Here is a 21,926-nt window from a genome sequence, read left to right on the forward strand (position 1 = left end):
TATCTTCTATTACAACAACAAATCTCAGCCGTCCAATTCACCTTTCTTGCATATAAAACCACAGATCTCCCCCCTCCCCCGAACCCTTCTTCTTCTTCATTCCCAAATCACCTGAAGACCTAATCTTCCAATCTGTAGGTATCAAAATTTACAAAAAAAGTTTGAATTTTTTTGATGATTTGATTTGTTTTTAAGGTTTTATAAGTAAGTATTGAATTGGATTTGTAATTTGCAGGTGAACGATGTTTGGGAGAGCACCAAAGAAGAGTGATAACACCAAGTACTATGAGATCTTGGGAGTACCTAATACTGCTTCACCAGATGATCTCAAGAAAGCTTATCGTAAAGCTGCTATTAAGAACCATCCTGATAAGGGTGGTGATCCTGAAAAAGTAAAAAAAAAACTCATCTTTTTACTGTTTTGACTTGGTTTTTGTGTATGTATTTGCTTATTTTGTGAACCCTTTTGGGTGATTGTTAAAGGGTGGTGATCTAGAGAAAGATTTTTACAAAATCATCTTTATTCTGTTCTGACTTGGTTTTTGTGTATGGATTTGCTTATTTTGTGATCCCTTTTGAGAGATTGTTGTTTATCTTTGTATAAAGATTGGGTTTTTGTAATTTATTTTGCTGTTTACTTACGATCCCTGTTGGTTTCTGTTCTGGGTTTTGTGTTTAGAGCTTAGGAAATTAATTCTACTGGGAAGAAATATTGATACTGTTTGTCAAGCTGGAATGTCTTGTGGGGATATGAGGTGGAGGTGGAGGTGGAGCTAGGATTTGAAGCTGTATGGTTTCAGGATTTTAGTCCTTTTGAGTTACTATATTAAGTAAATTTATTTAATTAATTGGTTTTGTTTTATCTTATATGGTTTCTTGCTTGGGTTTTTCTGAAACAGCCTCTCCACCTCACCTCTGAGATAGAGAAAAGGTTTGCGTACACTTTATCCTCCACAGACACCACTGTGTGGGAGAGTACACTGGTGATGTTGTTGGTTTCTGATGTAGGTTTTGTTTATGTTTTTGCTAATTTTGTGACCCCTTTTGGTAGCTTCTTGTTTATCTTTGTATACAGGTCAGTTTTTTGTAATATTTTGCTCTTAACTTAAGATCCCTCTTAGTTTCTGTTTTGGGTTTTGGTTTAGAGCTTAGGAAATTAATTCTACTGGGCAAGTTGAAAGGGGAAGGTTGATACTGTCAGTGAAGCTGGAATGGCCTTGTGGGTTACTAGGTGGAAGTGGAGCTAGCATTTGAAGCTTTATTGTTTCAGGATTTTAGTCCTTTTGAGGTGCTGGGTTCTAAACAATAACTTGTACATATTAATTAAATTTCTTGAGGCAAATATAGAGAGGTGGATACCTGTGCTGGTGGACAGGGGAAGAGCTGTATGAGCAAAGGGGATCCAGTTATATGGTGCAAATAGGGTAAAATTGATTTTTTTGGGTTATATATGAACTGTCGAGTCCCCTTGACGTAAGGGAAGATTCTAATGTAGTGGTAAGGGGGATTCCAAAGTTGCTTTAGGTCAAGTTTTAATCAGAACTATGCCTTTTTAGTATTTTCCCTTTTAAGTAAATTCCTGTCTTCGCTACTGTTGGTGAACACGGCTAGTGGAAGGCAAGAGATGCCTGTTGGGTTATTAGAGGAATGAGTGAGATGGCTCAGACACAAGCATTATTGAAAAGTCACCCTAATTCAGGTCTTGCAATTGTTAAGTAAGAGTTTTAATCTGATCTCTTCTGGGGTTGACTTAGTTTGTGAGACACCATTTCTTCTATATGGTATGATGAAAGTTTAAGTCATATGGGATTAAAAGGGATCCACTGTTGATCCTTCCAGGAGTGGGGTAGGTAAAAAAAGAATGTGATCTCTGAAGGAAATAAAGGGACTTTTAGGTGTTATTTTATACTTAATCGAAGTAGTAGTAGTTAAATGCTTTGGTGTTGCATGACCGCAATACCTATCATGTAATTGGAACCTCAACATCCTGAGTTTCACCTCAACTTTTGAGATGTTAGTTATTGTAATATTGTATGTATTAGACACTTAAATGCAGTTTATCAAAAATTGCACGGCTATCATGGGATGTTGCACAAAGCTTCTGGCTCTTTGTACTCATGATTAGCTGGACTGATTACTTTTTTAATCATTAGAATAATGTGTACTTCAGTGTCACAATATTTTCTGTAATTGCTGTGTTTAATGTTTTTTATGTTTCTAGTATGTGGTAATGGCTATGCTTGCAGTGCATTAGTCAAGTTATTCGATTTTAAATGTTGTTTCAGTTTAAAGAGATTGCCCAAGCCTATGAGGTTTTGAATGACCCAGAGAAACGTGAGATTTACGATCAGTATGGTGAAGATGCTCTCAAGGAAGGAATGGGTGGTGGAGGTGGTGGACACGACCCATTTGACATATTCCAGTCATTCTTTGGTGGAAGCGGGTTTGGTGGTATGCTTCCTAAGCATGTTTATAGTTGAAGTTACTGATTTCTTTCATGCATTTCCAATTTCTCATGGATGTGGATTATTTTGATGGTCCAGGTGGTGGAAGCAGCAGAGGAAGAAGGCAAAGGAGAGGAGAGGATGTTGTCCACCCTCTCAAGGTTTCTTTGGAGGATCTTTACAATGGGATATCAAAGAAGCTTTCACTATCTCGCAATGTGTTGTGCACAAAGTGCAAGGGGTGAGTATGCAATGTGGTTATTTATATTTTGTATAATATACTGACATTTTGTGAGGTTCTTACTGAAATGGTGCTATATCTGTATTTCCAGAGTAGGGTCTAAATCAGGTGCTTCATTGAAATGTCCGGGATGTCAAGGGAAAGGAATGAAAGTTTCGATTAGACAACTTGGCCCCATGATCCAGCAGATGCAGCACCCCTGTGGTGACTGTAAGGGTAGTGGCGAGAAAATCAATGAGAAGGACAGGTGCCCACAGTGCAAGGGTGAGAAAGTTGTGCAGGAGAAGAAGGTGTTGGAAGTTACTGTGGATAAGGGTATGCAAAATGGACAAAAGATAACTTTTCCAGGAGAGGCTGATGAAGAGGTAAGATATGCAACAAAAGTGTTTGAAATATTTTGTTTCTTGATGACCAAAATCTCTGGCGATCTTTAACATTGTTTGTGTTTTATTGCAGCCTGAAACTATCACTGGAGACATAGTTTTTATCTTGCAACAGAAGGAACATCCCAAGTTTAAGCGAAAGGGAGATGATCTCTTTGTAGAACACACCTTGACCTTGACTGAGGCTCTATGTGGTTTTCAGTTTGTCTTGACTCACCTAGATAATAGACAGCTGATAATTAAGTCCCAACCTGGAGAAGTTATCAAGCCTGGTAAGCCAAAGTAACTTAATAATGGGCTTTTGATTCTGATATTTGTACGATGTATCATTTTTTATGTATTAAAGTCTCTTGCATAGGCTTTTTTGTCATGTGCTTTCAGTATTAACTTGATATCTTTGATGCAAATACTAATAAATTTCATTGCATTTGTCTGATTTTCTTTGAGCCCTCAAACTGGTAACTAGACCATTGTCATGTTTGTGAAATTCTCCGTGTTCCTTTTATTTCCTCTTTTTCTTCCTTTTAAAATCTTCACGAATGCGCATACAGAGTCTACTTTTGTGGTGTTATTCTATACCTCAATTGCTCTGTATCTACACAGCGAGCATGCATTGATAAGTTTATGCCTCTACATGACTGTCTCTTGCTCATGGTTTAATGGTCTTCATACTGATTTACATATAAGGCGAATATAACATATCGCCGGGGGAAGGGAAAGTATTCTATGGCTGGCGTTTCTCTACAAGCAATTACCTATAAATGTCTTGTGTTACACTGATATCGTGTAATTTCTGTTTTCTTCATGGCACCATAGATCAATTTAAGGGCATAAATGATGAAGGAATGCCAATGTACCAGAGGCCATTCATGAAAGGGAAACTGTACATTCACTTCACCGTGGACTTCCCAAACACATTAACCCCAGAGTTGTGCAAGAATCTTGAAGCAGTGCTGCCGGCAAGGCCTAAAACACAAGCGTCCGATATGGAATTGGATGAGTGCGAGGAGACCACATTGCGTGATGTGAACATTGAAGAGGAGATGCGTAGGAAGCAGCAGCAACAGGCCCAAGAGGCATACGATGAAGATGAGGACGATATGCATGGTGGTGCACAGAGAGTGCAATGCGCACAACAGTAATTTGATACCCGTTCGGTAGATAACAGGACTTAATTCTGTCAAGTATCAAGCCCTGATCTTGGGTTTGATAATAGGGCTAATTATAAGAAATGATGGTCAGATATGGATTACTGTGACTTTGGATTTTTATTTATGCAAAATTTTGTTATTGACAAATTATTATATTAGTGCTGGAATATTGTTACAATTTGGTTTGATTCTCAGCTGTATTTAATTCTTTGAATATCTTGTCTAGACTCTGATATAAAGGGTCACATCTTGATTATGTTTCAATATGCAGCCCCTTCTTCTATTTTTGTGACCTAGAGCCGCATGACCGATCGAATCGAGGTTGGGGCAGATAGAGGAAGAGAAGATTTATTGATTGTTTTCGGGCATTTGTTGAGGTAGTAGATCTTTCTTGGTATTTAAGTCTTGGTAGTAGATCTTTCTTGGTATTTAAGTCTTCAATCTGTAACGACTGAGACATTGTGCACCCAAGAGGCTGAGATGATGTCTGACAACTATGTTTTAGAAGGATTTTTTTTGGTATTAAAGTCTTTAATGTGTGGTGATCTTCATCTATACAAAGATGAATTGATTTTTTGTAGAAGAAGTGAACACATTTAATCGATGAAGAATCCACATAATAGATGATTCAAGTTGAATCTAATAGAAAATAATGATTTTACAATTGAATGTCACTGTTCATCAATTATGAGAAAGCATAAAATTTCCAGTCGATTTTATTGACTTAAGGGATCAATTGTTATTCCATTGGTCCCAGTTATTGCCTTGGCTTTGCTGAAAAATAAAGATATTATATTGGATGGGAAATGTACGCAGATCCCTTTCAATTTGTGTGATATTAATTTCTTATTAGTCTGTTAAAGAAAATAACGATATAATTATATATTTGAAAAATATCTAAATTAACTACTCATTTCACTGTTATTTTTGGTATCTTTCACCCAATTTTCATGTAGAAATAACGTTTACTAATTATTTTTCGACCCTATCTTCGAAAAATAGTATTTTGTCCTAAACTAATTCAAATTCCACAAGTGAAACTTAGATTATTATCCTCGATTTTATCTTCTGAATATTAAACTCTAGGATAGCATTGGAGTATTTTTCAATTATACAAAAACTGAAAAATAATTATTTTATAAATCCTCCCCTCCACCCCCCACCCTCAATTTTCACTGCATAAGTTTTCCTCATATAAATTTCTCAACTACACCAGTCAGTTAAAGTCAACATGGATAAAGAATGAGTTTCTAGATTTTAGTTGAATTTTAAAATTGATAGTAAGAAAGCTAACTAGCCAAGTTGCAATCTTGGGAAGATAATGACCTCAACGTGCCCCCTACCCCCACCCCACAAATATAAAAAAAAAATTATTAATAAAATTATACATTCTTCATTTCATATTAATTGTCATATTTTACTTTTTGAAATAAAATTTAATTAGAATTCAGAGTTAAATAAAATTAGACTCATTCAATATTTTAAATTTATAATATAAATATTCAAAAACTATACGAAAAATACTATAATAAGTTGTAAATTTTTCTCATATCAATAATATATCTCAAAAATGTTGATTAAAATTTATGTGGTTTGACTCTCGTAAAATAAAACACAACAAATATTTTGAGACGGAGAGAGTATATATATATATATATATATATATATATATACACTAACAATACAATATTTTTTTATACAATCAATATCATTTAACCTATTATAATATATCAACTATTAGGTTTATCCGATTACCAATAAATACTAATCATAAAAAATTCACTTATAATTACGAAGTATGAAGCAATAAAATAAGACAATCTGATGTATGAATCATTTAGTTGAGGCTTTTTTTTTTCTTGGTCAACCCTCTTTAGGTTGCTTGAGTCCTTCGTGACATCATTAGATATATATAATATAAAGCTAACTTAAATAATTAAATGCATCTCTTTTTCTTTCCATCTCTCATTTTTATTCTTCTTTCTTTAGCAACAAAGAGTCCAAATTAAATCCTCCATTTTATTTTTCTTCTACTCCACCATGAACAACACAATTGTGGAAGATAGAGAAAGTCCAAATGATATTGAGTTAAGTGAAGAAACTTTTGGGAAGAATTATGGCTATGGAATTGGATTTTCACTTGGAGTCCTAATGTTATTTTCAATCATGGCTTATGCTTCTTACTTATGTATTCGATCGCGATCGAGATGGCGCAACAATTCTAACGTGCCTAATAATAATAATTCATCATCATCTTCTTCTCATGGTAGCTCTACAATTGTTGATAATGAAATGGTTTTCGTTCAACAAGGTATTGATGAAGAAATTTTGAGAAATTATCCAAAGTTATTATATTCTCAAGCAAAAGTTCATTATTATCACAAAGAGGATAATAATATTAATAATATTGATGATGATATTGTTGCATCTGGATGTTCTATTTGTTTGGGTGATTATAAAGACAATGATATGTTAAGGTTATTGTCAAATTGTGGTCATATTTTTCATGTAAAATGTATTGATCCTTGGTTAAGGCTTCATCCAACTTGCCCTATTTGTAGAAATTCTCCACTTCCAATGAGATAATAAAGATGAGTCCATTACTCTTCAATTTTTTTTTTGACTATGTGATATTCGAAACTCATCAGTCTGATATATTCAAATTTGCTGAGCACAATAATTGATTAAAGGAGAAAACATTTTTTCTACAACTCAAAGTTCATACTTCTGATTAAGAGTGAAAGAATTTTATCTATACTCCGCGATGAATCACCACTCATCAACAAGCTTATTTAAGAGGATATATGGTTTTCCTTCCTTTTCCTTTTTTTTTTTGGGGGGGGGGGGGGGGTGGGATGGGGTTGGGTTGGGGATGGGGGGTAATGTTCTTTTTTTCTCGTTGTCATAAGTCCAAATGACCATAAAGTAAATACTAGTACTAAATTAGGGGATTTTTGCAAAGTGGCATATTCTTCAATTTGTCTCATGTTCACATGCATTTGTACTTCTTGTTTTCTAAAAAATAAATAAATTTCAAACAAGCATAATTCCCGCATTGGAACCCGACTATATACAAGTTCGTGTCGCGTAGAACTCCATTCGGGGGAACACTTCCTATTAAGAATTTTATATTCAAGGCTCGAATTCGAGATATCTAATTAAGGGAAAAATAGTTTCATCCGTTACACCATATTCTTGGATAGTAAATTTTTGCACTCTTATTAAGAAAAACATTTAATAATCTTAATTTGTTATTAATTGATTACCTTTTCGATCTCATTTAAACATCTAACTTAATTACCCTTTACTTATAATTTGAATAGTAAGACAGAGATTTGAAGAAAAAAAAAGAAGAAAGAAATAATACATCCTTCTTGATTTTTCTAAGAAATTATTATATTTTGAGCACAACAATGATTTTTATATATATATATTATGAAATGTCAATTCATAAGGAATAATGCAAATCATGCATATGATAACTTTTTGAGCTGGCCAAAAAACCAACATGGGTTGTGGTGCAGTGGTGAGACTGCTTCACTATTAATTAGATGTCTCGGATTAGATCCCTAAGTATGAAAAAAATCATGTTGGGAGTGTCACCCCCGAATGGATCCTGCAGTACGCGATCCAAATTTAGTCGTGGTTCCATCGACTCCGGACACCGAATGAAAAATAAAAAAAAAATGCTGCCCAAAGAAGAAAATTTAGAAGAGATTAATTATATCGAGATACTATAAATCATATTATAACCCCAAAGTATAGAATTAAATTTATTAATCGATAGACAAATCATTGAATTTGGTTTTTTTTTTTTTAAATTTCACTTAACAAATCAATAATTGTTGTTGAGCCTATTAATTAATTCAGGTCACTTCTTAAAAAAGAAATATATCTAGCTCTCTTATCTGGTTTCAATACATTCACTAAGATATTACGTTAATTAATGAATTAATCAGCAGATAGATCATTAATGTGTGCATACCTCATTCGTGATCCTTTCGCCCTAAATTAAAAATTTTAAATTCGAGCTATAAAAATAGAAAAGTTTTTGATAAAAATGGATCTCATGCAACATAAATTTAAATTAATTGATGTCTCAAAGTAAATACCATACACGAAATGGAAACAAAACTAAATAAATATATATTTTGTCTTTTATGTAGAATTTTGGTTGGGGCTATGACAGCTAAATTGATATATTGTGGATAGTTTAACACTGACTGCCCCACAGACAAAACAAAATGTTTTTGGAAAAAGAAGGCAAAGAAAAAGGAAAGAAATAATTAATAATTTTATACACGTATGTTCAAGGATGTGACGTAGTGATCAATGAAATAGATGGGAGAATCATGAACTCATGTTTAAATTTCAGTGGAGGCAGAAAAACATAAGTAATTTAATTTTTCAATCTATGTAAATTTAGTGGATAAAGTTACTTAATATCTATGTTTGTGAAAGATAAGAAATAACTAATAAAATAATCGAAGTAGACACAAACATCCGATACAAAATAGAAATTAAAGTGTAAAATATAAGTTGGTGTTAAAAATCAGTTATTATTTGAAGAAGGAAGATGGCTTTTCTCACACTCAATTCCATGGTGAAATTATATGTAATTGTTGGTTTAGAGATCAATGGAAATGTAAACTCACATTAATTACATATGAGAATTCAGAATTAGAGGTTTAAAAGTGTCTACAATGATCATAAGTACAATAATAACTGATTTACAGTTTAAAGCTACTGAGTTCACGTGAATCTGTAATCAACCCTCTAAATCAGCTCTGACAGCGAAAGTGCAACACAAGAAACTTCTTTTTTGAAAGTTCATACCTCCCAATTCCAAAAATATATGCAACCAAAACAAATCAATATTCACATTTCTTTTTTCAAAACCTAAACAAGAACAAATTGTCCCAAAACCAAACCATTTGTAAATCCAAAATGTTCAAAATTCTATATGATGCTCCATTTTCTTCTATGCTAACTCTGGAGTCACCCTATCAGCTGCTTTCTTTGCCTACAAAAAAGGCCAAAGGAGACTTGCATTATTTGTTAAAAGACAAACAAATAAAGAAAGTTGAATTGACAGATGGGCGGGTTGGATCAAATTCGACATATTCTTTACCTAATAGTTTGATTGGTTATTTGGAGGTTCAATCCGTTAGGTCAAGTCAATAAATTGTCATAACTCAACCCGTTAAACTCGGGTGGGTTCAACAAAAGTGAGGGAAAAAAAGTGACAAATCAAATATTATGAAAAATTGATATTAAAATGAGCTTTAAATTAAAGCGGGGGGGGGGGGGGGGGGAGGGAATAGATTTACCTCTTTATCCCAATTTGTTCTGAGAGTAATTACTAAATAAATGAGGGCTTGAGCAAGAAGTGATAGAGCGAGTCCCAACCAAAGTCCCTTTAAATAACATACAAAAAAGTAAATAAAATCCATCAATTTTGTCATAATACATTAAAGAACTATGTTGCGCAGACTCTCTAGAAATATTTCCATGTGCCAGAGTGTTGGATCCTCAAAATTATATGCACTACTTTTTGAGGATCTCACACGCATCATACGGCATTTTTGGAGAGTCTGTTGTCATAATACATTAAAGAACTATGTTTCATGGACTCTGCAGAAATGCTCCCATGCTCATGTCGGATCGTTAAAGGATGTACTATCTTTAGAGGATCCGACATGCACCATGCAACATTTTTGAAGAGTCCGGTGCCATAATACATTAAAGAACTATGTTTGCACGGACTCTCCAAAAATGCTCTCACGCTCGTGTCAGATCCTCAAAAGATGCATTACTTTTGAAGGATCCAACATGCACCATGCGACATTCTTGGAGAGTTCATTGTCATAATGCATTAAAGAACTATGTCGCACGGACTCTCGAGAAACTATATACTTTGACTCTCCAAAAATGTTAGTCACATCCGTGTCGGATCCTTCAAAAACAAATACACTACTGTTGAAGGATGCAAGATGCACCCGTCAATATTTTTGAAGAATCCGAGCACATAGTCCAGAAATGCTTCCACGCCTATGCCAGATCCTCAAAATATGCACTATTTTTGAAGAATCTGACACGAACTGTGAGACACTTTTAGAGAGCCGGAGCAATATAATTGAAGAATTAAACAAAAATACTAACAAAGGAAATGCATAGAGAAGTACCTTTCCTCCAACATGGTAGAAAAAAGCAAATACAATACCAGTAGGTATTCCCCATAGATAATAAGCTCCCAAATTAACAATTGCACCTATTTTTTGCCAACCACACCCTCTAGCAATACCTAATATTTTGCATTATTGAAAATATATAAGATTGTTGAAAAAATGGCTAAAAGGAACTGGTCCTTTTGAGGATTTGAATAAACCTGAAAGTACAGATTGATTTGCATCTATGAAATGTGATCCCGCTATAAACATCAACATTTCAGCTACATATGTTACTACTTCTTCCTCATTGCTGTAACAGTGACCCCAAAATTTACGAACCGAAGTGATGAAAATTGCTACTAGAATTCCTTCCGTGGTAGCTAAGAACAATGCAGTATACGCTGCTATACGAGCTGCTTTTGGTCGTCCAGCGCCTAATTCATTAGAAACTCTTATGCTGAAGAGGAAAAAAACATACAAAATGTGACTTAACAGTTATAAGGTAATGTCGAAAGAAGGAAAACGCGCAAGTATGAAAATTTTCACCTTGTGGCACCACTTAGTCCAAAAGGCAACATGTATATCATTGAAGATGTATTAAGGCTGGAAAATTGCATATAATGGTAAGTTAACACGGGGCGAAATATGATAAAAACATGATGCTGAATGCGATAGTATTAAATGTGTTCGAGAGCTAACCTGATTGAAAGAACTGAGGTTTCTAGTTTCGGATTAGGGAGAAGACCAGATAACAGAACCATCATTTCGAATGACCAACTCTCCATGCTGAAATTAAACCATACAAATGAAAAGGCGATTTATCATATATTTAATGGAATTATATGTCTATGCATTGTTAAGTAGAAGTGACTGAGGAATTACCAAACCATAACGGCTGAAGGAATAGCTAGTCTTAGATATCTTGGGATATCAGAAAACGCTACAAGTGAAAATCCAGTCCAAGTATATTTGCAAGAAGGAGATATCCCAATATATGCAGCTAGCAAGAACACGTTAATCCAGTAAGACATAGCATTAGCCAGAGCAGCCCCTTTGTTGCCAAGGCCGGTTTTGAGCACTAGAAACCAACAAGTGAATAAATGCAGCAAAGTAGTGGCTCCTGCAGTAAGCATCATAGGGAGGACGTCGTTTTGAGCTTGTAGAAACCTCATCTGACATTGTAGTAGTGCATAGGCAAAGATGCTCGGTATCATGAAGCATGCATAATCCCCTGCTTCGGCTGCTATTTCCATACTTTGTCCTAAGATTACAAGAATATGTCCTGCATTTGCCCAAATATAGGCTACGGGAATGCTGACTAAAAGAAGAACTATCATTGCCCTTTGCATATGGATACCAAGCATATGATATTGTTTTGCACCATATGCTTGCCCACAAATTGTGTCCAATGCACTTCCCATTCCCATCTGATCAAGAAAAAATAAAAATACAAAATGCAAAGATCAAAAAGTAGATTTATAAACAAGTTGAACAATAGTTAAAGAGACAAACTGATATAACCTCCATCATATTCATTTAATTTGTTATATTAATCACTACTACACAAGTTCTTCTTCTTCAAACGCCATTTGGTCGTCTATTCCAAAAAGAACGACACCTTTCTGTATATCAGAAACAATTTGAATTTACCCTTATGGTATTATTCTTTTGTAGCCAGAGATATGTCATGTCGAGTTTCAAAAGTCATTTTTTCCTTTGTTGATAAACATCATGCCTAGTCAAATGCATGTCACATAAAATTGAAACAGAAGGATAACTAGCATGTTAACTTAATTTTCATGCTTGTTAGTTTCAATACAAGTGCTTTTACCTATTTTGGCAGAGTAATGTAATCCTATAGTTTCATACAGTGTTAACCAAAGGCTAAAATGGGAAAAAAAGAAGCTCTAAGGTCTGTTGGGCTTTAAAAGCAAAGTACAAATAAAGTGTGGGCTTTATTGAAAAAAGGCGCAAATAAGAAGAAAAAAAGACAAATATACGAATGTCTAGTCCAAAACTAATAATTATAGGTATAATATATAAACAAACACTCAAACTTGGCCTTAGCAGACAAGTACGTACTCCAACTTTGAGAGTGCACATCTAGACACCTCAATTCAATTTCAACTGGCAACTAAACACTCCAATTTGTCTCCATTGTATCTCGCGGACACCCGATACTAACGTGAGACATAAATTTTGGAGGTGTATAGATGATCATTTTATAAGTTGGGAGTGTTCAAATGACATAGTGGAGATGAGTTGAGGTGTCTAGATGTGCATATTCAAAGTTGGAGCGTTTATTTGTTAGCTGAGGCAAAGTTTGTGTCTGTCTATGTATTATGTCAGAATTATAAGTATGAATAACAATATATGGACAAAGAAACTAAATAAAAAAAATACAATAAAGTGAAATATCAATAGTTTAGTGTTGTACACACATTGGTGAGGAAAAGTAGACCTTAGAGCCTTAATGACAATACCAAAGCGTCCACTAAGCGAGGCAAAATGCTCAACATGTTTTGTGCCTCGCTTCAGTGCTTAAGCGCGCACCTTTGACAACACTAGACTCTCATCCACATCTAAAAGATGTGAAGTCAAAAAACACTTACCAACAAGCTGAAACCAGTGACAGTGGCAAATGAAGTAGCCATTGATGCACCAGAAAGAGCTAACTCTCCAAGATGACCAACAAACATGACTGAAATCACCTGTAAGTAGAGGATGCAAAATTAGCCCATATACTAAAAGCATAATCCACCCAACCCCTTAAGTTTGGGCGAATTACTGACTCGCTAATTTATTAACTTAGCTCATTTTAATCCGTTCAAATTCAGTCTAAGTCTAACTCGCTCATCTGACACCCCTACCTGTAAGCAATATAGAAGAAAATTGACTGACATTAAAGGCCCTGCTAATGCCAAAATCTTCATAACTTCTTCAAGAAAATCAGCACATTTTCTCTTATTCTTTGATTCCTCATTTCTTGATTTTGATATTAGTGGACATTCAATGTCTATTTCCCTTTCTTGAATATCCATTTTCCCTCCTCAAATTTTGCCTTCACAAAGCTGAAAAAGTGAAGAACATAATAAAAAGATTCAAATTTTAAGATCTTTAAAAGGATATACATAAACAAAGATATTTTGCATGGTCATTTTTATGAATATAAAAAGTTTGGAATAGATCAATAAGGACAAAATTGAATAATTTTTTATATTGGGGACAGACATAAATAAGGAATAGGACTTTTTGTATTTAACTTGTAATGTTCCAAAACAAGAACATGGTACAAAACATCTGTTCAAGTTCTATATCCAATGAAAGGATCAAATATATATGTTTTTTTATAGTATGTTTGGCAAAGTTTTTATTTAGAAAATGTGTTTATTTTAAAGAATTGAGGTGTTTAGTAAATTTTATGAAAAAATAAGTAATTTTAAGCAGTAACAGAAGTTTGTTTGAATAAACACAAATTGCTACTCTAATATTGGTAAATGTGTAAAACACATATGTATTCGATAACTTTGTCCATTAAGGCTTGACTGTATTTAATTTTTCATTTTCATCTTTAAGTAAGTTAGTAATTACTTCCTCTGTTGTAATTATTTATTTCAGTCCTTTTCAAAAAGAGTGTCATTTTCTATATTCGGTACTCGTAATTCTTTACCTCTAACATCAGACATGCGCCTAAGGAGAAAGTCTTTGCAACCGAAGTGAGCCGAGGAGCCGAGTGAAATAAAGGGAAAATTCTTTTATGGTAAAAAATTCTGTCATTTCAGTTATTTCTATATAGGGAATTAAGAAAATAAATAAATTGATGGCTGTTATGAAATAAGAGAAATTTAGAGAGAGATAATATTGTAAGTTATGACCTTTCTTGATGATCTTGATAATGATCTTAATTTTCTTAAAAATAGCAAGTGATCCTTCCTATTTATAAGAAGAGAAATACTTAATCACCAAGTAATTAGTTAGGTCCTAATTAGATTAGTCTCATAATAACTATAAATAACTTTCTAGTTATATTAATCTCCAACCCAAACTTGCTCTCCAAGTATAAACAAGTGAAATGACACAATTTTTTGGTTACAAAATAAAGTTGAGTGCTTTATGATATAATTATCATTAGTGGAGTGATTTTGTGTTACAAAACAAAAATGAGTGATTTTTTAAAATAAAAACGGTTAGTTAAGTAATTATCTGAAAAATTAACTCAAAAAACTATACAAAGCCTTTTGTTCTTGTTTGAAAGAATTGCAGTTCTTTCTTTGGTTGATTAGAAAAGCAGAGTGATGCCACTTGGGAAAACTTGCTTGTCAACTATTTCATGTCTCAGAGTGAAGATGAGGAGAACTCGAAAAAAATACGCGTTTACGCAGAATAGAAGCAGAATCAAGATTTAAAATTTACGAATATTAAATTTTTCATCAAACACATAACTTGTCTTTAGTTACTAGGTTCACAACTAAATATTTATACATATTTAATGAATTTATAATATAAATGCATACTCTTAAGCAAAAACTACTAGGTTCATACGAACTAGTAGCTAATGATCTAGCTCTGCCTCTACAAGAGGGTGTAACATAGGCAACCTACCTTGACGTGAATATTGATGGCTGATTCTACAGCTCGAACCCGTGACATATAGGTCACAGAGCGGCTTATATGTAAGTAGTCTACCCTGACGAATCAATGACTTATTCCAAGCCTCGAACCCATGACTTATGAGTCACACGGAGACATGTATGTAACAAACCTATGCTAATGCAGGCATCAACGTCTGATTCCTTGTTCAAACCTTGTGACCTAATAGGCCACACAAGACGTGTATGTAACAAACCTACGCTGATGCAGGCATCAACGTCTGATTCCTTGTTCAAACCTTGTGACCTAATAGGCCACACAGAGACATGTAAGCAACCTACCCTGATGCAAGCATGAACAGAACACATTCAATGGATCGAACTCGTGACTATAGATCACACGAAGGCAATTTTACCGTTTGCTCCAAAGCTAGAGGAAAATGATTCGCCTAATGCACACACTGTGTGATGGTACAATATACTTCGCTTCTGTTTGCTCAATGAAATTTCCTTAGAAATGAGCTATAAGCTTCATTATTATTCCTTTGTCTCTGGGGCTATTCATTCATTTAATCAATTCTGAGCAAACATGATGTCAAATAAAGCAAAATAAACAACAATCAAGAGCAGTATGGAACTAATACTATTCATATATCTCAACTTCCCTCTTTGAGAGAACAAAAAAATGAGTACTCTTGAGCAGTTCCATAGTCATTTACATTATCATTCCCCGCGTACAAGAAAGAAAACACAAAGGAGATACCGAGCTAGTTACACTCATATACGGAAGAAAATAAAGAAGAGACCCTCCAGGGAGTGTGCTAAACAGCAATTAGCTTTTCAAAATTCCTAAAATGATATGTAGAACAAAAAGGATTAGCATTATGTATATACTAATAAAGCTTTATCAATCGTTGCTTACTCTGATACTGACGGTAGTCTGGCCAAACTGTTAGAGGTCAGTCCGTCTGTAGTTCAAAGCTCGTTGTGTAATGGAATTCAATTTGTAGCCGCTGATGAAGGGGTGTCGATGCCATCAATCCCTTCTTTACATCAACTTGTAACTCCCTAATAGGGATTGCTGCCAAAAAACTCTTAATGTACTCTTTACATGCCTCTTTACCTCTGTAAATGATGTTGTTTTCAGGTACCATGTCTTCCTGCATCCTGTCGCTGCCATTGGTGCTAACGACAATTTTGCCTTCATCGTCAGCCTCTTTGACATTGGCTTTCTCTTTTCTATCGATAGATGGCTTATCATCTGATTGTTGAGACTCACTAGATACCTGCATAATTGTTGTGTCTTTGTCAAATTTGAGGATATATGCCTGATTACAACCCTCGAAAAGCCTCTCACCCAGTGTGTCGATGATATAGTATGCGCCATTTTCAACCTTGAGGATAAAGAAGTGGTCATTCCAACTCACAATGTAAACAAAACAGTTTCCATGACAAGGAGTTTCTTGAGCGGATTTAGAAATCTCATCCCAAATGTTATCAAAAGACATGGCACCATGAAGGAAGTCAAATCCCTCCTCTTCTTCGATTCCTTCAGGATGAAAGAACCCAATGAATGATTTTTCTGACACTACTGAGAGTGGACGCACTTTAGCCTCGAGAACTGTCTCAAGGTCAAAATGCTTATTTGGGAAACGTTCCATGTAGGTCTCTTTTTCACAAAGATCCCTCCACTGCAGAGAGCCTTCACGGATAAGACAATCAAGTTGGGACTTGATGGGCATATCTTCAGGATTGCAGTGGAACCAATCAGCTATGACAGCAACCAAGGCTGTACAAGCGCTTTCACCTGCAGCTCGTTCACTTCGTTGATCAATCGAAGCAAAGAAGATCTGAGTCTGCAGCTTCATTTGTCCATCACGGCTTATTATCTCTTTCTGCTCCCACCTACCCACAGCAAAACTGTCATCTCCAAACTCGGAGACAAAAAATCGATTTGGAGAAGCTTCCTCAGATTTGTACCACTGCAAGAATTACACATAAGAGGACTAGTTATGACATATATATATATATATGTTCAATCATGAACACGAAAACATCAACAATCAGACTTCTTGATACAACTATACAAGTAGAGAATCTACTAAAAGAAAGCTCTCAAGCTCAGTAATCTTCAATACGACAGGGACATTGGTGTACAAGTAATAGGTAGCAGATTCATTAGATCATGAAATGAAGATAACAAATGACACTATGCAAATTCCAATTAGATACTGGGACAATCAAAGATGACAAAGAAAGCACGAAAAGTGGACACATACCCCTGAAGAAGATTCATCAGATGAGCAAAGTTGTCGGCGATCGAAGTCTATATCGTCTCCACCATCCTCTCCATAATGTTTCTTCAACAACGGCTCCCCCTTGGTTTTAGGAGATCTGAAACTCAACTTCCTCTTCCTCCAGGGGAGAATGCTGCGTTTTGAACTCTGCTCTGCAGATTGATTTCGTAGTGCTGCAGTTGTATCCTCGGGGTACTTGTGCCTTGTGTCTGAAATATGATGGCTGTAGTGGACTAAATCCTCGTCGTCGCTGCTGCTGCTTGAGTTTGAACAAAATGATCCGCCAGCATGGTTTGCATAGACAAGTGTTTCATAACTGAATGACTTCTGAACACTTGTATCCTCCTTTACTTCCTCCGATTCTCCTTCTTCTGAATCATCATCAAGTGAATCTGTATCCACTGGGTAAACAAAATTGGGATCCTCACTTCTGACTGAGTTCCTTCCATCACTGCTCCCTTCCTCTTCATGATATGCCTTCTTGCGTCGCCTAATAGATAATGCCTTGAAAAATTTAACTTTCCGCAGACCTGCTTTTAAAGAAGAACCTTCATTTCTGTCTATCAACAAAACCTTTCCAGGGTTTGGAGATACTGGAGCAGACATGATAAACTTTGGAATGGTCTCCGAAGCTTCGTGAGTGTTCCTCAATTCCATAAGGTTGAGCGATAGCTGTCAACGAATATATGAACATGTCGTTAGATGCAAATGATACTGATTAAATAATATATTCACATTGCTGCATTAATATGAGAGAGCAAGCAAAAAGTATGCTTTAGTATCTCTTACACAGAGTGAAAGGCAACTCTTGAATCTGCCAATAGAGGCTTCCAAAGGAATGAAAATTTCAATGCCTTCTTCTTTCTCTCCAGCTAATGAAGCAAAGTCTGCAAGGTTCAATGTCGCAGCAGCAAGTAGAGTTACCTTCTGATCTGGTCCATTTCTTGTACCCTGATTCAGAATAAGTATGAATAAGTATTGTGTCAAGCAGCTCACGGAGAACCACATGGAAGGGAGTATATGAACAACAAAAGAACACAAAAACAAAGAGTTTAATTAAGAAACTAGTGTAGATGAAAACTAAACTTTAAGATAAAGGATTAGTAACAGGAAGTAATACACCGTGGATTGAAAAAACACACGATTATCATGAACGACCAGATAGGTTCAAAGCAGTCAAAGAAACATGCAGCTAAGGCCAACTTTGAGCCTATGGAAGAACAACAACTACACGCTTCAGTCCCAAACAAGTTGGGATCGGCTATAAGAATTTACAATTCCATTTAAGCTCAGCTCATGTCATCATCATATCAAATTAAAAATAGAAGTGAAAATACGTTAATATATATATATATATATATATATATATACATATATATATATATAATAATAGTAATGACGATAATAATGTTAGAAGTCTCTAACAACACTAAAACCTATTTCCAACTAGTGGATATGACCTATATAAATCTTATTCCTCCATTGTGCCTTATCCTTCACCAAGTGTGCATTGATTCCAAGAATTTGTAGGTCTTTCGAGACAACTTCTGTAGGTCTACCTCATCTCCTTTTAACACCTTTGGTAATCATGGTCTCACACCTACTAACTGGTGCATTTGTAGGTTGGGGCAAGATGTTGAGCCTATAAAAGAACTATAAAAAAAATCTTACCATTTACCATGAACACCTCCTCCTATTTTTTCTTCCCCTTAAAAAACAAGTGTTGAATGCCTAAGGAAAACAACTATTGAAAGGCATATTCACCAAGGTGCCTAATCAATTGCTACCATTTTTAATTAATAATAGACTATGCCAATAATGTTTTTTTCCTTTCCAAAAAGCACAGTTGTATATGTCCAGAGAAAATATGAATGAACTATAGTAGGACTCACCATCCACCATATAACATCAAAAAAAAATGACCCCCACAAGTTCAAAAAGTGTAATCCATTAAAAGGCAATCATTACATTCCAGAAGGCTTAAAAAGCTTTTGACTCCCAGTGCATGTCAGGAATAGTATCTCCATTGTTCAAAATTTTAGACAGCAATATAACAAAGTTAAAACTCAGTAATAAGCCAGAGATCCGCTACAACAATAACAACATTCTCAGTAATCTCAGAAGTGGGGTCTATATATATAATGTATATGCAGTCTTACCCCATCTTATGAAGGTAAGGTAAAAAGATTGGTTTTGATAGACCCTGGACTCAAGTAAAACAGAATAAAAAAAGACAAGTGAGTAAAACAAATACAGTAACAAAGAAGTCGTGCTAAAAACAATTAAGAAAAAGAATGAGTAGCCACAACAAAATGTATCATAACTAAAGTCAAAAACAAATACCAGATCTCCTTGGAACTAATTTTTTATGTTATGTTATATTATATGTTTTCTGTAACAACACTTCGCTACAACAACCAAAAAACATCTAGACAAGCAATGCAGTTTTTTTCAGGAGAAATGAACATGGGACTAATCAAATTCCCTAGAATTGGATTCAGAATTCTAATTGCATAAGAAAATCCAAAGTTAATTTCTTTTTTTTTTTCATGTTGACTCAACAGCCAAAAACACAAAAGACCAAAAGGATCAAAGGTAAAAATCAATCAAGAACTCACATTGAACACAGTAAACACAACTTCCCAAGGATGAAATACACCATCTTTATAACCTGAAAAGTTACAAATACTCAAAAATTCCTCATTCCATTCAACAATCCCCTCATCTTCCTTTAAAGACTCCTCTTTTGTAAAATTCTTCTTTACACTTCTCTTAGTAAAAGAGCTCAAATTCAAAGAAATACCCTTTGAAGAGCCCTTCCACTTAATTTCAACTCTCAATCTATCAAAATTTTGGACCCCCACATGCTCTTCTGACAAAAAGCTGAAACCTTTAAGGCAATTTACAGTGATCTTGGCCTTAAATTTCTTGGATGATAGTAGTGGAGGCCATGGCATCCACTTCATCAACTTAACAACCATTTTTTTTCACTTCAAATCCCCAAAATACTACAGACCCAGAACAAGAAAATACCCAAAAAGATCACTTTTTGTTCTTTCAACACTAAAGTAATCCAAAATTGCTATAAACCCAAATCAAGAAGATACAATAAAGATCACTCTTTCATGTTTCTATGGGGGAAAAAGTGATCTTTCTTGGATAATTATGAGATTAAGAGTGGATAAAATGGGATTTAGAGGTGATTAGGTGTTGTCTTAAGAGGGATTATGGATGTTAGTTTGGAATCAAATGGCAGAGAGAGATAAAAGGGGGAGAAATTGTAGGCAGAGAGACTGGCAGTGTCTCTATTTGTACTAGGAGAGTGCATGTAGACACTATTTTTATTTTTCCGCCAAGTCCGTTTATAAAAGAATGGATTTTTTTTCCGTAAAGCTTTAGTTTCAATTTTTGATATAACATATTTATAATAATAATAACACGCAACAACAACAAATCTAGTATAATCCCATCACGTGGATTTGAGGAGTGTAGAGTGTACGCAGACCTAACTCTATCTTGAAAGGTAGGATGGTTGTTTCCGAAAGATCTTGGCTCAAGAGAGGAAAATAAGATAAAAGGTCAGATAAGGACAAGCATATCGAAAACAAGATGAAAACAAAGAATAGCAAAAGTGAGAAAGTCATGATAAAATAGTACGGAAAGAAAGAGACATTAACTACTATAAATAAATAATAATAATAACATATTAGTAAAATTTTATAAGTGAGGTTTGAAAAGAATAGAATATACGCAGATATTTTTGAAAGATCTTCGACTCAAGTGAAAATGCTTAAAATCATAATATTTAAGAATATCTTTTATTTTCTTAAATTTGTGTTAAGTCAAAATTAGATAATCAAATTATAATGGAGGGAATAGTATTTTCTTTTCTTATTTTGGTGAATTAATTTGCATTTAAGGAAAAAATTCTAATGCTACATTCAAGATTATTAGAATTTGTTAGATAAGATTATTTCCTTCTAAAATTAGAAATAAATCTTTCATTTTTAATTTCAAGCTCAAGAATGAAGTTTTCTTTAGTTAGAAGAACTCAAAATCAGGAACATCTAGAGCGAAGGGAGAATGGATTTCCCGACCCATTACTCATTCCTTCCCGACTCGATAGAGATTGCAGAAAATCTTCCACTGGCAGCCGATCGTATTTTTCACAGGATTTTCTACCTTCAAATCTTTTCAAAAGTATTCGCTACTGGTGGTCAATTTTTTTTTTCATTCACATCTTTTCATTTTTATTTCACTCACCAGGCTGACCTCGTTGAATCAGGTCTCCATCTTCGAACTTCTCGTTCGATGAGACCCCAGGTCTCGCTATTTTCGTTTTTTTTTCTAGCTCTTCTTTGGGTTCCCTATCGATGCGTTCGCTTCTACAAAGGTCTTTCCGATGTGAATTTGCATTAGTGGAGCGTCAAGAGGGGATCGAACCCCATGCGTGAAACATAAAAATATTATTTTTGTATAGCGATTCTTTTTCAAATTTTTTCTATTTTGATATATTATTTTAAGTTTAAGGAAAAATAATCCAATGGTACATTCAATATTTTTACTACAATTATGTTAAAGATCATATCATATCCTTTTAAAACTAAGAATTGTCAATAAAATATAACTCCTCCATTTTTAAGGAACGCTT

The 21,926-nt window shown here is 34.6% G+C and overlaps 4 protein-coding genes across 5 annotated transcripts; 2 read left to right on the forward strand and 2 right to left on the reverse strand.

Annotated features, from left to right (window-relative positions):
* Positions 1-4,397, forward strand: LOC129870090 (dnaJ protein homolog 2-like). 2 transcript variants are annotated; one of them, XM_055944680.1, is made up of 7 exons: positions 1-138; positions 236-392; positions 2,286-2,451; positions 2,544-2,685; positions 2,777-3,050; positions 3,142-3,340; positions 3,885-4,397. In XM_055944680.1, exons 2-7 carry the CDS (start codon positions 243-245, stop codon positions 4,208-4,210), a joined length of 1,257 nt encoding a protein of 418 aa, XP_055800655.1. In that variant the 5' UTR covers positions 1-138; positions 236-242; the 3' UTR covers positions 4,211-4,397. The 2 variants fall into 2 exon arrangements, with proteins under 2 accessions (XP_055800655.1, XP_055800656.1); XM_055944681.1 differs by having other exon boundaries at positions 45-134.
* Positions 4,398-6,192: 1,795 nt separating this feature from the next.
* Positions 6,193-6,816, forward strand: LOC129870698 (putative RING-H2 finger protein ATL71). The gene has a single exon (XM_055945543.1). The coding sequence runs from the start codon at positions 6,260-6,262 to the stop codon at positions 6,803-6,805; it is 546 nt and encodes a 181-aa protein (XP_055801518.1). The 5' UTR covers positions 6,193-6,259; the 3' UTR covers positions 6,806-6,816.
* A 2,050-nt stretch (positions 6,817-8,866) lies between these two features.
* Positions 8,867-15,988, reverse strand: LOC129870697 (protein DETOXIFICATION 16-like). Its single transcript, XM_055945542.1, has 10 exons — positions 15,901-15,988; positions 13,260-13,460; positions 13,002-13,100; positions 11,272-11,816; positions 11,089-11,175; positions 10,936-10,992; positions 10,608-10,846; positions 10,405-10,523; positions 9,550-9,636; positions 8,867-9,242 (listed from the first exon to the last, which is right to left on the reverse strand). Exons 2-10 carry the CDS (start codon positions 13,428-13,430, stop codon positions 9,201-9,203), a joined length of 1,446 nt encoding a protein of 481 aa, XP_055801517.1. The 5' UTR covers positions 13,431-13,460; positions 15,901-15,988; the 3' UTR covers positions 8,867-9,200.
* On the reverse strand, positions 15,611-20,608 carry LOC129870696 (uncharacterized). The gene is made up of 4 exons (XM_055945541.1): positions 19,894-20,608; positions 18,065-18,226; positions 17,258-17,947; positions 15,611-16,960 (listed from the first exon to the last, which is right to left on the reverse strand). Exons 1-4 carry the CDS (start codon positions 20,254-20,256, stop codon positions 15,938-15,940), a joined length of 2,238 nt encoding a protein of 745 aa, XP_055801516.1. The 5' UTR covers positions 20,257-20,608; the 3' UTR covers positions 15,611-15,937.
* Between the last annotated feature and the right edge of the window lie 1,318 nt (positions 20,609-21,926).

This window comes from Solanum dulcamara, chromosome 10 (assembly GCF_947179165.1).
Source record: "Solanum dulcamara chromosome 10, daSolDulc1.2, whole genome shotgun sequence".
NCBI lineage: Eukaryota > Viridiplantae > Streptophyta > Magnoliopsida > Solanales > Solanaceae > Solanum > Solanum dulcamara.